The sequence below is a fragment of the Lissotriton vulgaris genome, chromosome 2_2 (assembly GCF_964263255.1).
Source record: "Lissotriton vulgaris chromosome 2_2, aLisVul1.2, whole genome shotgun sequence".
NCBI classification, from domain to species: Eukaryota; Metazoa; Chordata; class Amphibia; order Caudata; family Salamandridae; genus Lissotriton; species Lissotriton vulgaris.
Window position 1 is genome coordinate 209,577,658 of NC_141688.1, and position 16,163 is coordinate 209,593,820.

The 16,163-nt window shown below is 44.7% G+C and overlaps 1 protein-coding gene across 1 annotated transcript; it reads left to right on the forward strand.

Moving 5' to 3' along the window:
* Nucleotides 1–389: 389 nt before the first annotated feature.
* Nucleotides 390–15,660, forward strand: GUCA1B (guanylate cyclase activator 1B). The gene is made up of 4 exons (XM_086959900.1): nucleotides 390–777; nucleotides 4,588–4,737; nucleotides 8,197–8,305; nucleotides 15,393–15,660. The coding sequence occupies exons 1-4, from the start codon at nucleotides 583–585 to the stop codon at nucleotides 15,518–15,520; spliced, it is 582 nt and encodes a 193-aa protein (XP_086816026.1). The 5' UTR covers nucleotides 390–582; the 3' UTR covers nucleotides 15,521–15,660.
* The last annotated feature ends 503 nt before the right edge of the window (nucleotides 15,661–16,163 follow it).

Genomic DNA, 16,163 nt, shown 5'->3' on the forward strand with positions numbered 1-16,163 from the left:
GAGCAACAAATATACATTCAAATGACAATTCATAACAGTAAAATCAACTCCAAGAAATACATAAGGAAACCAAATACACAAATATATCTAGGTGTCCTATGGCAGAAATGCCTGGGGAGATGATATTTAGGTCGACGTTTCGTTCTTTTAGGCTGTCGTCAACAAGAAATAAACCTGGCCATGAGGCGCACCTCTTACATATTATGTTGTTGAACCGGTCAGACCGGAATAAATAGCACAGCTTTCATATAACAGGGCTCCAGAAGAGAGGCCACGAGGTTTAATTAGAAAGCAGAGAGAGTGTAAGAACACACAAGTAGCGGCAGAGTGCAGGATTAACGAAGGGATGCTTATGAAGAGCTTTCTCATGTGTGCTTTAATGGGATTGGTCAGGCCTCAACTACCTCTACTGGTAAACACTTTCCCCCCCAGCTGATGGAGTCATTCAGCAAAGTGCTTGGAAGGTGCTTGGAGGAATGAAGACGCAACATCGGCCTCCGTGGGCTGTCAGATTACCGCCATATATAGCCAAACCCTGTACCTCTGCCCCCAGCTCATGGGCGAGCAGTGGCCTGGCCAGAGATGGGTCAGCACCAGGCGGCCATTGCTGACGAGATCGACGTGGTGGACCTGCAGGAGATGTACAAGAAGTTTGTGGTGGAGTGTCCCAGCGGCGCCTTACACCTGCACGAATTCAAGAACTTCTTTGGGGTCAAGGATAACAATGACGCCTCTACCTATGTGGACAGCATGTTCCGCGCATTTGACAAAAATGGGGTAAGGCAAAAAAAATCGAATTGTTTTTTGATATAAATAGAGAGGTATGGCATAACCCCGTATCGAAGAGACTAGGAACCAGCCACAACTGAAATACTGTTACTTCGTTTTTCTTAAAAACAGTATCAGCACTTTTACAATTGCTTTTCCACCGTTCCTGCACTTTCAATTTTAGAGCTACTCATACGCCTGTTATTTTAAAATTCCCATGTCTGCCAAGATACTCCATGATGTGTGACACCTTCAGCCATGTCCTGGATTTTTAGCTAACACCACCTGAAGTAGTGTGGCTCACTGGTTAGAGGCGGCAGACCCGAGAGCAGAGGACGGCCCGGGACCAGGGTTCGATTCCCGACGCGGCAGGTTTCTGGACCAGGGTCAGCGGACTCGATAATTCTCTCGCCTCGGTGCCCACTCTGATCAGCGATCGCACTCGGCAACTCTGGGCACTAGCTTGCCTCATCTTCACTAACGGCCCCACCAGACCGCCGGGGATGCCTGGTCTCACCCTGGAGATACCCATTAAGGGACCATCTCTCAGGGAAGCCAGGAAGGGTTTCGCAGCGGTCGAAGCGCGGAGATACTCCTCCGGGAGTCGATCCTAGCGCTATATAAACTTGCAATTAATTAATTAATTAATTGCTGAAGCACCCTTGATAGAATATTTGAAGTATGTGTATCACAATTTGTCTTAGAAATAGTAAAAATACATTTTTTTAAACTGACACTTTGGATACCAATGTAGTCATCAAATGTCTGTAAATCAGTTGTGTTACGTGTAGATGATTGTAATTTTAGGGTATGCTTAGTGTCTTATACTTTTTAATCACATTTGGAAATGGGTTTAATATTTCAAAATTTAGTATGGTGTGGCTATTATATTATTTTATACACTATTTCCCAATATAATCTATGCTCGTTGATGAAAATAATGAAATTGCTTTCTGGGACTTGGGAGAGAGAGTGAAACTTTGTCTATTTAGACCACAGCCTTTTAAACAATACAAAGGATAATAAAGTTCATACAGTGTAAACAATCTACATAATAAAAATGTAAAATACAATGCATGTTAAAAGAAGGTAACACCCTCAGGACCTAAAATTCATTACACACAATTTACAGAGCACTCTAAATTTCAAAAAGAAAGAGGATTCACATTTTATAGGAGGCCTATAAATAATTAAAAACATTGCCTCTTCTGTATTTTTCCCCTTGTAAATTCTTTTATAGCCTTCTGGAATCTTCCCAATCCTATTGCAATTTCCAGTGAGGACATATCTGTAAGTAGGCAGGCCGCTTGGGCACGTGATTTTAAGTTATGCGATAAAAATATTGGACGTAAAAACTGTTTCCGTATGGCAAGGACAAATGTGCAATCGAGCAATATGTGCAACATATCATTTTTAGAACCTAGCCCACAATTACATATGCCATCTGGGCCGATCAATACAGACTTTATTTTTCTGTCTATATTCCATGAATTGATCCCGACTCGGGTCCTTAAGATCTCATGTCTTAAACCTTGGTTGGGCAATATATCCAGATTCGGAAACCAGGATTCGTTTTCCCATGAATTCTTTAACCACTGGACCGATTCTTTCAATGACATATAGTCAAGGTCCTGGGCCCGTGAGGAAGCCTGACCTTGTGGCATTCTTTCTGTAAAATCGGCCACCAAGGAGTGCTGGGAAAATCTCACGTTAAGGCTCCCTGCTACTTTCTGGAGGGTACTTCTCACATCCTTTGCCCAACCAAGACGACTTGATTGGATCTCCTCTCTACACCATTGTGAGACCTTCTGTGCAACTCCAGGGTCCTGGCGCTTCCAAAACCTTAGTAATACCATTTGAGCCTGCACTGTCTAGGAAGTAATCCCTAGTTCCATTCTGATTGCTTGGACCATTGTGCAGCTTGGTAAAGACAATAATATTTTTAAAATGTTTCCTTCTTCCCGATCCCACATCTGCTTACCACTCAAGTATAGTAACTCTGCCCCATACAGTACTTGCGGGGGATCATTGCTTCAAATGCCTTTAGCATTGGTGTATGTGTCATGCCGCCATATTCTTTATTAGAACATTGGAATGTTGGGAGCTCCATTGAAAACAATGGAGTGCTCTGGGCTTCTAATGGCTGGTATTAGCCTGGCGCTCCAACATTCCAATGCTTCTTTGTTCGCAGCTCTGGCTGTGAACAAAGGCTTCAGGGAGCCTGAGGGGATTCCAATCCCCTCAGGCTTCCAAAAGGCTTTGTTTTTTTGTTAGAACATTCTGTCCTCTAGTGACAGAATGTTCTAATAGCCTTATAGCCTTCGTAGATGGGCTATACCGCTATTAAAGTCCCTCTCCCTTGTTAAAGGCCCTCGGCTTCGGCTCGGGGCCTTTAACGCTGGAGAGGGCCTTTAATAGCCGGTATAGCCCTATACGGCGGGCTATAAGGCTATAATAAACTTTTTTAGCGCACATATTGACGAGAAGGCTTTTGCTTTTTGTGCCTCCAGGTGGGTGGACTATTTTAGCGCACTATCGAACCAGAGGCCTAAGTATTTATATTCTGTAACTGCCTCTAGTTTATCGTGACCTAGGTACCAAGTAAAATTGTTTCTACTCTTCCCAAAGCATAAAATCTTAGTTTTCTCTATATTTACGGTCAATAATTTCCTATTGCATTAATGTTTGAAAACATTTAGTTTCCTTTGGAGTCCTACTACTGTTTGATCCATGATCACTAGATCATCTGCGTATTGGAGACAAGACACTTTGCGAACGCTCATCCTTGGGCTTGCAGTTTTACTTTTAAGGCTTTAAAAATCCAATCAAGATAAGTCTTTGGAAGAAAGTGGGGGCCAACTACAGTGACAGACTACACTGTTTCTGACGCTCCTTGAAAACCACGGCTGTGGAGGCGAGGGCGCCCCCTTCTCACGCACTCCCGCCCCGAGGCAGCTGCAATACTGATGAAGCTTTAATGACACTATGACGTCTGCTACATATTTCCATGTCATGAAGGACATTAAGTTCCGTGGTACTGCTGTGTCATTTTCGAGTCCTCAGCTTTCAATTAGCAATCAAGTGCATTCTGGGAGCTCGGGGGATTAAGAACAGGGCTAGAATTTGTCAAATATGCACCCCCACACACTGGCCGGAGTACATTTCGTAGGATGTAATAATTCAGTGCGAACAGTGAACTCCAATCAGTCTTCTAGAAAAAAAAAACTTGAATATCCATGAAAAACAATGACACACAACAAACTCAAACGTAGATTATGTACACATTGTTTGATCTGGAAGAACAGCCACAACTGTATTTTACTGTGTTGTGAGTCGGCAAGTCCAGGCCTTCTGCACACATTGGAACTATAACCTCTAAAGTCACTGAGAGGTGAAAAACGGGGCGTGGGTGTGCACCAAAGACCACGTGACGTCATCGCTTGTGGTAAAAGGAATGTGTGTAGAAGAGTTTGTGTTGCTGACTGCGCAGATGTGAACTAGCTCAGGCCAGGATGGCGACTTCCAGATGCACCATGAGTTAAATGCTCGCTGCTGACATTTACTGTAACATGTAAGTCACGTGTTGGAACCCAGCTCGGCCTACCCTCTTTCTGACGTTGTTTCATTCGGAAACAGTAAAGCCTGTTATTTACAGCTCTCAGAAACGGATACATATACAAATCAAGTTTTTGTTGTGGTCTAAACATTTTGGGCGGAGCACCTAAAATAGATGTCGGTCTGCCTACCCGTGACGTGAGGCAGGGTGATGGCGGTGTCTCTGGAGGTACACACGGATAACTACTGCGACTCTCTCTGCAGGATAACATTATAGACTTCCTGGAATACGTGGCAGCGCTGAACCTGGTCCTGAGAGGGAAACTGGAGCACAAGCTGAGGTGGTCTTTCAAGGTGTACGATAAAGATGGCAACGGCTGTGTGGACAAGAGTGAACTGCGGGAAATTATACAGGTAATGTTTCATTCATCCACCATCACCCGTCCATCCGTCCATCCTTCTATCCGTCCATCCTTCTATCCGTCCGTCTATCTATCTATCTATCTATCTATCTATCTATCTATCTATCTATCTATCTATCTATCTATCTATCTATCTATCTATGCTATGCTATGCTATAGTGATTTATATAGCGCACGGCTGCCCCAGCAAAGGGGCGTCCCGGCGCTGCGGAAGGACAGAGTACAGTGAGGTGGAGACGCTAAGGAGGGAACTATTGTTGAAAGAGGTGTGTTTTGATAGCCTTTCTGAAGACTAGGAGATCCTGAATCCCGCGGATAGCTTCAGGGAGACTATTCCATAGCTTGGCCGCTAGGAAACTGAAAGAGCGGCCGCCCACTCTAGCCAGTCTGGTGCGGGGGACGATCGCAAGATGCTGCCCCTCTGACCGGAGTGATCTCCTAGGGATGTACTCTGACAGAAGTGGGCGAAGCATTGGGGGGGAGGAGGTTTTAAGAATTTTGAAAGCGAAGCACAATGCTTTGAACTGGACCCTTTTGCCCACCGGGAGCCAGTGCAGTTTCTTCAAGGTTCCCGATATAGAGGAATGGCGCGGGAGACCAACCAGAGCCCTGGCGGCCGCATTCTGAACTCTTTGCAATCTAGTGATTTCAGCTAGGTTAGCTCCCAATAAAAGGGAGCTCGCATAGTCCAGTCTGGAGAGAATGGTCGCCTGGATGATAAGTTGACGAGTGCGGCAATCAAAGAACTTCAGAATTGGCCTGATATTACGCAAAACGCCAAAGCATGTGGCGGCAACTTTTTTGGTGTGGTGCGTGAACTTTAAAGCAGAGTCCACCCAAACTCCCAGGTTTTTGACACATTCCTTAGGCGTAGGGGGAGGGCCTAGCACATCCGGCCACCAGTTGTCACCCCAGGACGAGGTGTTTTTGCCCAGGAGGAGAATCTCCGTTTTACCGGCGTTTAGTTGAAGGAAATTCGCCGTCATCCAGTTGGTGATGTCAGTGAGTGTCTGTTTGAAGTGTTGAGCCTCTAGACCACTGTTGTCGTTAAGTGACACCACCTCCCTATCTATCTATCTATCTATCTATCTATCTATCTATCTATCTATCTGTCTGTCTGTCTGTCTGTCTGTCTGTCTGTCTGTCTCCCTCTATGCAAGCTTACCTATTTATGCAACCATCTCTATCTATCTATGCAACCTTCTTTGTGTATTGAACTTTGTCTGTCTGTCTGTCTGTCTGTCTCCCTCTATGCAAGCTTACCTATTTATGCAACCATCTCTATCTATCTATGCAAACTTCTTTGTGTATTGAACTCTGTCTGTCCGTCTGTCTCCCTCTATGCAAGCTTACCTATTTATGCAACCATCTCTATCTATCTATGCAACCTTCTTTGTGCATTGAACTCTATCCATCAGTCTATCTGTCTGCCTGTCTGTCTGTCTGCCTGTCTGTCTATTTATCTCTCACTAATAAATACATATACTTGTGATATGATTTACTAGCCATAGCCTCAAATGGGCCGTGATACCCCCACCCACCCCATACCCCGCCCCAATAATGGCAATGAATAACATATTACATTTGGAGTACCTGCTTATATGCTTAATGTCAAGGCATTTTATGTTTGTTTAAAAGCGATATGTGTCCAAAACCAGGCTACAAGGGTTTAATGGGTGCAGTGTGGTATAAGACCACATTGAAGAGACGTTGTGACTATGAGGGGAGCCCATTCCTTTTGTTAGGAGCTGTGACATCAAATCTGTTAAGCAGTGACACAATTGTTTCTCGTGTTCATTTGATGTGTTACCATTATTCGAATTTGACCTGTGTACCTCTGAATTTGACCACCATACACTATGAACACGCCTACATGACACCGGGATCCAAGAGAAGGCTCTGGACTGGACCACCTCCTTCCACTCTGGCAGAACATAGAGCATCCGCCTCCCCCACTTCTGCTCCGATGCCACCAAGATCATCTGAGGCGTACCCCAGGGCTCATCCCTAAGCCCAACGCCGCACCCCTCGCCCACATTGCCTGAGAGCACGACTTCAACATCATCTCCTACGCCGATGACACCCAGCTTATCCTCTCCCTCACCAAAGACCCCCACACCACCAAAACCAACCTCCACGAAGGAATGAAGACCGTCACCGAATGCATGAGGATCAGCCGACTGAAACTGAACTCAGACAAGACGGAGGTCCTCATCCTAGGCTCTACCCCTTTAGCTTCGGACGACTCCTGGTGGCCGACAACACTATGAACAGCCCCGACACCCACCGACCAATCACGCAACCTTGGGGTCATCCTGGAATCCACCCACTCCATGACTAAGCAGGTCAACGCCATCTCCTCATCCTGCTTCAACACCCTCCAAATGCTCCTAAGAATCTACAAGTAGGTCCCCACCGAAAGTAGAAGGACAGTCACCCAGACCCTCATCAGCAGCAGGCTGGGCTATGGAATGCCCTCTACGCAAGAACGTCGGGCAAGCTCCTGAGACGACTGCAATGCATCCCCCGCCACAGCCACATCACACCCCGCCTGAGAGACCTGCACTGGCTCCCCGTCAACAAGAGGATAACCTTCAAGCTCCTCACCCACGCACACAAAGCTCTCCACAACACCAGCCCAGCATACCTCAACAGACGACTCACCTTCTACACCCCCACCTGCCAGCTCTCGCCACAGTCCCCCACATCCGAAGAACGACCGTCGGCGGCAGATCATTCTCCCACCCCGCCGCCAAGACCTGAAACACCCTCCCCACCAACCTATGGCAGACCCAAGACCTACTGGCCTACCGAAGACTGCTCAAGACCTGCCTCTGCAATCAGTAGCAGCACCCCCCCTCCTCTGCCCCCCCAGCGCCTTGAGACCCTCATGAGTATGTAGTGTGCTTTACAAGTTTCCTGATTGATTGATTGAACTGTAATAGTGGACTGTGAATGTAGTGCTTAATTGCAGTGGGCAACACCAACACTCATTTTTGGCGACAGCGTTTAGTTTTTCTAAACAGATTGTGATCAAGAAAGAAAAGATAACAACACAAAAGAGGGAAAGAAAGAGGAAGAGAAAGAAAGAAATTAGTGAGGAAGGCAAAAAGCAGGAATGAAAAAGGACCTACAAGAGTGAGAGAAAAAAACAGGAAAGGTGTAGTGACAGATTAAAGGGCTATGAAGTGGACTCAAGACTACGCAGCCCAGGCATTCGGCACAGTCGATAGTGCTGTGAACAAAACTTTAGGCCAAGGCACAAGGGGCCATATGTATGAAACTATCATTTTGCATTTCTTAAACAGCGAATCCTAACGAATTACTATAACAAACATATTTGAATATTCAGACATGTAAACAGCTATGCAAATCTGACCTCTTTCTGTTTTCTTTTAGCTTTCCAAGCTGATATTGTGTGTGGTCACCCTGTAGGTCTTTTCTCCTGCAGGCCATTTACAATGTGAAGAAAGGCTGGCGCAAAGACCCAGACGTCCAGGCGCTGACTGCAGACGAGGTTTGCGAAAGGATCTTTCAGAGCATGGATGAAAATGGAGATGGTAAGCAGGCTATTTTACCATATCTAATCATTTCCTTCTATCTTATGGCCACAGCTGAGTTGAGGGTGGACAGAGGTAAAGAGTGTGCTCTGCAGATAGACACAGGGACCACAATACCCATGTACTAAAGAGCACAATCAAGAGTAACGCTAGTGCTGCACATTTTGAGAAACTCCTAGCGCTAAGTCATGAGTAAAGTAAATGTCTCAATTGTGAATCATCTGGTTGGGTAAAAATGCTGCAGACACCAATAATGATGACTAGGAAGCAGCTTAAAACTTGGGTCTCATTCAGTGTCTAGCCACTGGCGTAACGATAACTGAGGGGGCCTCCCTGCACAGAACTTAGAGGTTCCCCTTCTGAGCTCAATCAGGAGTTCTCCCGCCAGAGCGCAGTCCCGAGGGGGCCTCCTGGAGCTTGGGGCCCCCTCTGCACCGCAGGGGATGCGGGAGCCTGTGTTACACCCCTGTAGAGTACTCCCTCCTAAAGACACTGGAGTACCCTCTCTGCCATACTGAAGGACCACCCACCTCATTTAGAGTCATGCAGAACTGTATACTCTGTCCCTGAAATACACCACTGACAGCCTGATAGGGGAAGGGACACTGGAGGCTTGGCTATTTGACCGCCCGCCCGATTTAGAGTGAGTAGTCAAATGTCCAGCTTTTTCTGTCCATCCCTGCCAGGTAATACCTTGCAATAAGGGGCAATAAAGACTTGTAAATGCCTCCACACCATGAGAGAAATCTTCCTTGACGAGGGAGTCATTGTTTTTATTATTTTCAAAAAAGCAAATCTTACTTTCAGATTTTGTTTTGGGAAATAAAAAAAAAGTTTAGGTTTGCCGAATGGTTTATAAGTTTCTCTTCAAGTAAGAAGGCTCACTGCACATATGAATTGCAGGTCGCAAGATCAAACTCCGGCAAGAACTACACAGCCTTCCGAGATTGATGAACTGAGTACCAATACATTGGTTCATTGTGATAACTGTAATTTGTGATGTATAGAGACATTAAACACTTATTGAAGTGATATATATATATATATATATATATATATATATATATATATATATATATATATATATATATATATATATATATATATATATATATATATATATAATGAAATGTATCACCATTCTATCCCAATAATCCAGAATAGATACACCCCTCCTAGATGTTTGTTGGTAGACAGGTGTAGCATTTTACACACGCCCTCAAAAAACACAATATAGCATTGTAACTACTTGACTATAATTGTCAGCGGTGATGTAAAGAAATGTCTATTTTCTTTACAACCCTTTTTTAGATAAGATTTTTGCGTTTTTAAGCGTGTTTGACTGGATCACAAAATAACAACCAACTTCAGTATTACAGGCAAGTCTCACATACAATTACATAAAACAGTTGCAATACTAGTATGTTGAAATATATAAGGCAAAACCATCTTTAGCAAAATGATGGGGCCTAACTACAAAGGCATTTTGGAGTACATACAGGAGCTCTGCTGTAATGCTATTTTATACATGCTACATACGTTGGTGAATTGGACCCAAAACATTTTAGATGGCAAGAAAATAGGAATATTCTGGACAAGCCCCAATTGGTGTGAGACCAATCCTAGGTTGCTTTTGTTCCGGTTCAGGGAGTACCTGGCTTGGCAGTTCAGGCTGGACTGTTCCCATTGCAGCTGGGTCAAGAGTGTCTGCATATGGCTGAGTCCAAACTGAGATGGCACAGTAGGTTAAACAATGACAGGTTGGAATGCTACCCCGAGAGATTGCCAGTGGTTAGATCTATTGTATGCATGCCTTCTATCCCCATTTATATGTTTGATATTCAGGAAATATTCATGTGCATTTAGTACAAATTGAAAGGACAGGGCCGCTTTACACTTTTATTGATAACGTATTGGACGTTTCATATGATTTACAAAGAATTGTAAGAGTGCCTAATAGAATACACCTGTAAGACTTCTTCCTGTACTTATACATTCTTTTCCATATCCACCCATAGACTAGATGCTGATCTCCAATTGACACTCTAAAGGTCAGGGTACATTCAATTGTATTTCTGTAAAAATGTGTTTATATTCCTTTTAAATACCTCACCTTTTGAGATTGTAAATAAGGTGTTACTAACAATCATGAAACAAATCCCATATATTCTAGCACTCTTGGATGCCAAGACTTGAGTCTACAAATGTTGTAGCGCACAGTGGTTAAGTAAATTCCAAGAATATATCATTTCCACAGTGTGTTGGTGATTGTTTGTGAACTAAATAATTGTATCAACATTTGGGTATTTGTTTGTTGTATACTTGTTACTGTAACTTTGCATATTATTTTGAGGTTCAAATCACAGAAAACTGTCCAGTAGGGGAACGCCGGCTTCCAGTCGTAATACAGCGGGAGCCCACAGTAGTCAAAGAGTTAAGACCCGTGGCCTAGACTTTCAAGGGAAACTGAGTAAGACACTGGGGGGGGGGACATTACATGTACAAAAAGTACAGCAGATTCATGCATTCACCCTCGCCCAGCTGTCCGTTAGACCTTCTCTTACAACTACCGTCATGAACTTTTAACTTCTTGGGTGTGCATGTGTCTGCCTTTGACCAGCACTGGAAAGGTAAACAGAGACCCAGAGAGATTCCTGTACTTCATTTTTAGCAAGAAGAGCTTCCTGAGCAGCCAGAGTCTTACTTTTACTATTACTGTATTGGCGATCAGCGTACAGGGCGCGCGCGCTGCCCTCATTACAGTCAATTGAAAGTAAAAGTAATCGAAGGGCTTAGTTTACTTTCACTGCATCAGTGCTTGAGGGGGCATTTCTTAGCCCCCCCCATGCACTGATTGGGCATGGGAGAGGTATCGTTGGAAAGGGGATACACTCTTTTTTTTCTCCATTGCTATCCCGGCATGGGGAACCCATGGGTGAGCAATCCCCAAGCAGGGATTCACACACTAAGCACCAGGGATTGGGGGAGCGGCCCCTAATGCAAGGTCTTGTTCTCCCTAACTTTTTTAACTATACCAGTCTTCCTGCCCCCCCCCCTCTCCCCCCCTTGGGCGGGATGGGGATATTTGACCCCAATATGGCACCCCCTGGTGAGGGTAGAAACACCACTGGATGCCAGGGATTATTTTTATCCGACCCTCCTTGGGGGAGATGAGATAATTATCCTCATTATTATGAGATAGAGAAGGCGAGGCAGAGCATCAGTTGTGGTTGGACTCGGTGGAGCTTCCAGGGCACAATATTCACTACAAATAGATGTACATAACCCACCCAGGGCATGATCATGCCCTCTGCCCCAATTTAGTGGAGCATCGGTCATTCTGCCCCCCTTGTTGGGTGGATAAGGGTGCAGATACCAACACCAGACACCAACAAAATGATTAAAAAAAAAACAATTAGTGGTGGCACTCCCCCTCCACGGTCATGGCCATGCTTCCACCCCATTTAAATTGGACATGAGTCTTTCTGATGGTGATAATTACCTCCAATCTGCCTTTCCCAGGGAGGTAGAAAGCCCACTAGAGGTAAGGAAAATGATTTTAGATTTTTTAAACATAGAGGTGAGGGCTGCTTGTCATGGTTATGACCCCAACCCATTTAAATAGGGACTCAGTCCTTCTGCTTCGGCGAAAAAACCACTAGATGCCAGGGAAAGCATTTTTTTTAAATATAGGGGTGAGGCTGGCCACCATTGGCATAGTCATGCCCCATCCCATTTAAATGGAGCATCAGCCTTTCTGTCCCTCCGGTGCGATGCAGATTTGAATTTGAATTTAAAAACATTTATTAAGCGCACATATACCTAGCGGTTTCTTGGCGCTAAGGATGCAGTTGAACCTAGAGGAAGGGGGTACAGGAGGTTAAAACGGAAAGGCTTGCAGGAAAAGATAAGTCTTGAGCGCCTTGCGGAAGTCAGAGTACAGGGGAATGGATCTAATGGTGGGGGGAAGGGAGTTCCAATAAGTGGGGCCAAGTACAGCGAATCTCACCCCCCCCAACCTTTTTTCCCTGAAGCGTGGTACGGAGAGGAGAGACTGGGTGGAGGAGCGGAGTTGTCTGACCGGGGTATAATTTTTGATTTCGGAATTTATAAATGCTGGAGCAGTTCCTGCTCGGGCTTGAAACGTGGTGCAGCCAAGTTTGAAAAGGGCCCGCTCTCTCATGGGCAACCAATGCAAGATGTGTAGTAGAGGGGTGGCGTGGTGTAATTTAGGGAGACCATGGATGAGGCGGACGGCTTGGTTCTGGACCAGTTGAAGGCGTCGAAGGGCATAAGCCGGGACACTGTTGTACAGGATGTTGCCGTAGTCAAGGCGAGATAACACCATTGCCATCAGAATGAGTTTTAAAGCGGAGGGGGAAAAGAATCTGGAAATTTTCCTAAAGCTGCGAAGGGTAAAGAAACAGGAGGATACCACTATACTGATCTGGGAGTGCAGGGTGAGATGTTGGTTCAGCGTGATCCCAAGGGTTTTAACTGAGTGAGAAGGTAGGGGAGGGACACCAAGTGAGGAGGGCCAGAACTGTGGGTTCCAGGGACTGGATGTGCCACCGGTGAGAACCACCTCAGTTTTATCTGGGTTGAGTTTGAGGTTGAGATGAAAGTAATTACCCCACTATGCCTCCATGGGGAGGCACCCCCCGCCCCCCATGGAAGCCCACTGGATACCAGGGACTTATTTTTATTGGAAATATAGGGGTGGGGCTGCCCATCGTGGTCATGGCTACGCCACCACCCCAGAAACAAAGCAGACAGTCTTTCTGACCCCCTGGGACCGATTATCTATATCCTGCCTCTCAGGGAGGCTATAGCCCACTAGACGCTAGGGACTGAATTTACGGATTTGTTTGGACGGGGAAAGAGACCTTCCCTAGGCCCGTACTACACCCATCCTGGGGCCCAAAACACTTGCTGCTGCCCTTGTGGAGGGGAGATAGGTTAATCCTACCAGACCCATACAGTTCTAAAAAAATAGATATTGAGGGGAGTCCAGGGGGGTGTGCTTGACCTTGATTGCAGTCCATTTTCAAACTCACAATGCTCTGCACACCTCAAACCTTGACTAAAAACTCACATTTTCCTCACAGCATTCCCCCCAAGTAAAACAAAATTCCAGATGGTAACTCACTAGCGTGGGTGGGCCAAGAGACCATCACACAAAACGCTCTAAAGTGATATGTGGAGAGATCAGCAGTAGGGGTAGCTGCGCGGTGTTAGGAGCCATGCTCGGCTGCCACCCATGGACACCTACCAACCTTAGACATTTTTTTATGCTAGACAACCAGGGGATTCCAGGCTGGTGTGTCTTGCATATCCTACATGGTTTTCTTACCCATGATGTCCTGCAAACTCAAACTTTGCCTAAAATCACACATATTCTTTCCATTTCTATGATGGAAACTCAAGGAATCCACAGGAATCCACGAAAGTCATACCACCTAGAAACGCCCCACCTGTACCGATAAAAATGGTGCGCCACTTGTGTTGTTGGGCACGGGTACCATCTGTGGAAAAAAGATATGGAGCCCTAAGCACCAACTACCCCAAATAGCCAAAAAAAGTGTGCAGCACCGAGGTGGGGTGAGTGACAGAGGGAGGCCCAGCAAAAAAGGGTTAAAAACCCTTCCTCACTTATTCCACACTTCACACTTTGAGAGACTACACAAAATCCAGATGCAAATGTCACTCCGAAAGAAGTCTCTGAGGGTGCAACAACAAATATTGCAGTTTAATGCCTTTCTTTCCATCCTAGGAATAATAAATAATACATAATAATATCGCCCTAATGTTTATTTACCCGGATCATGGCTTGGGTTACAGTCTCCTTTATTATTTCCTGCCTTTTGTAAACTGAATTCATTCCTGCTGGTGGCAGTTTTTATTTTGTTTGGTGTCTATGCAATTCGTCTCGGCCCTGTTATGCTCACCGTATTTGAAATATTTGGGCAGAATACATTAAATCCATGTCCTGTGCTTGCTAGAAGGTGTCCTGTTTCTAAACAGTGGCTGGGCCGGCTAAGTAGCAACAAGGCCACCGTAAAAAAGTTGCTATTGACCTTAGATGTTTAGGGCAATTTGATGCCATGTGAGCATCAGCTGTGTTGACAAGCTCCCTGATGAAGCTTTCTCAGTACACAGCTCCAAGCTCTAGAGTTCAAACTGCATTTGAATTAGTGGAACTAGAAAGAGAAAGACTTGGTTGCCCCCCAGATCTCCCATCCCGTGGTATGTTCCTCACCTTGCTTTGACATTACAAATGGCCATGAATGCACCAATAGTTGGCACACTGATCAAAAGCCAGGCCAGTTGGAGATTGTATGTATTAATTGGTGTTTCCCTATGGGCAGTACCATGTTTGCGGTAACAGCATGGTGCGCATATCTTAGCCAAAGATTTATCACCCTAAACATTCCAAACAGGTCGCACTATAAGCTTCCATCCATTAAAATTTGTTTGCCTTACCGCAAAGTGAACCAGAACTGCACAGTGCCTTGAGGCCAAATCAGTGGTAGCTATATGCTGCAGTTTGCTAAATATAATAAAAAATTTAATTTATTAAAGAAAGAGACAAAAAAGTAGAAATGAAATCAATTAATTTAACTAGTCGCTTTTGTAAACTGACTAGTCACATTTCATATTTATCTGCTGGGACTTTATATTCTACTTGATGTTAAATACTCTTTCTTTTACAGGTAGGTTTGAGATCTTGTGTATGCAATAAAGAGTACATAGGTAATGCATATCGGAGTGAGCATTTATGGATGCTAGAGGCCTCAATTGAGTACGATGTATACAGGATAGTCAAATTAGGTAGGGAAAGCAGTTTTTTTTACTGATGAATGAGGGTAATATCACCAATATTTCAGGTCACCAAAGTAATTGGCTAAAATTGAAAGGGTATGAAACTTATTGATATATAATTGAATCTCCCAGTAAAGTCATATGCTGCTGATGGTGGTGGTGGGGGGCCTCATTCAGTCGTATTGTGATGTCAGCAGCAAAAATGACCAATCATGGCTAGAAGTTTATTGAGAGTGCAATAACCACAATTATTATTTTTTTGTAGGACAGCTTTCCTTACAGGAGTTCGTGGAGGGAGCCCAGAAGGACAGCTGGGTTTTAAAGATGCTTCAGCTGGACACAAATCCATGCAGCTGGGTGATGGAGCAGAGGCGGAGGAGTGCCCTCTTTTAGATTTATGTGTAGGAGTGCCAGGTCCTACATTTAAAATTCTACATGTATATCCCAACGGTTTGAGAGTTCTGTCACTTACCTTGCACATTTGCATCTTTAGAATTCTAAAACGGTGTTTTTAAAGTTATTAATAAAATGGCTTTCTCAGGCGCGACCGGTACAGGTAAGAGCGGTGGGTTAGGGCAAGGGGTCGCAAGACGACAGAATAGGAAAAATAAAAAAATTAGTTAAAAAAAATACACTTACGTTGTACGCACCGCTTCGGCAATGCATTGTGTGCAGGGTAAGTGGTTTTATTTATTTTGTTATTTTATTTTCCCAATCTGTCGACTATGCCCTGCCCGCCCTACCACTCTTACCTGTACCGGCCGCGCCTGTGCTTTCTCATAGAAAAAGAAGATGTTGGTATGTCCAATGCCGCATTCTTTCTCTGGTGATGGAACATTGAAGGACCTGGGGTTGGATTCTGCAGAAGTGCAAATGTACAAAGCGAGGAAATATTTCATACTAGCATATAATTTGTTTTTATATTGCAATACTGAAGGCATATAACTGGCGCACATCTGGCTTCAACATGATTTTAAATATTAATTCATAAAAAGACCCTTTAAACTAATTTTAACCCCTTCACTACGGCGGCTAT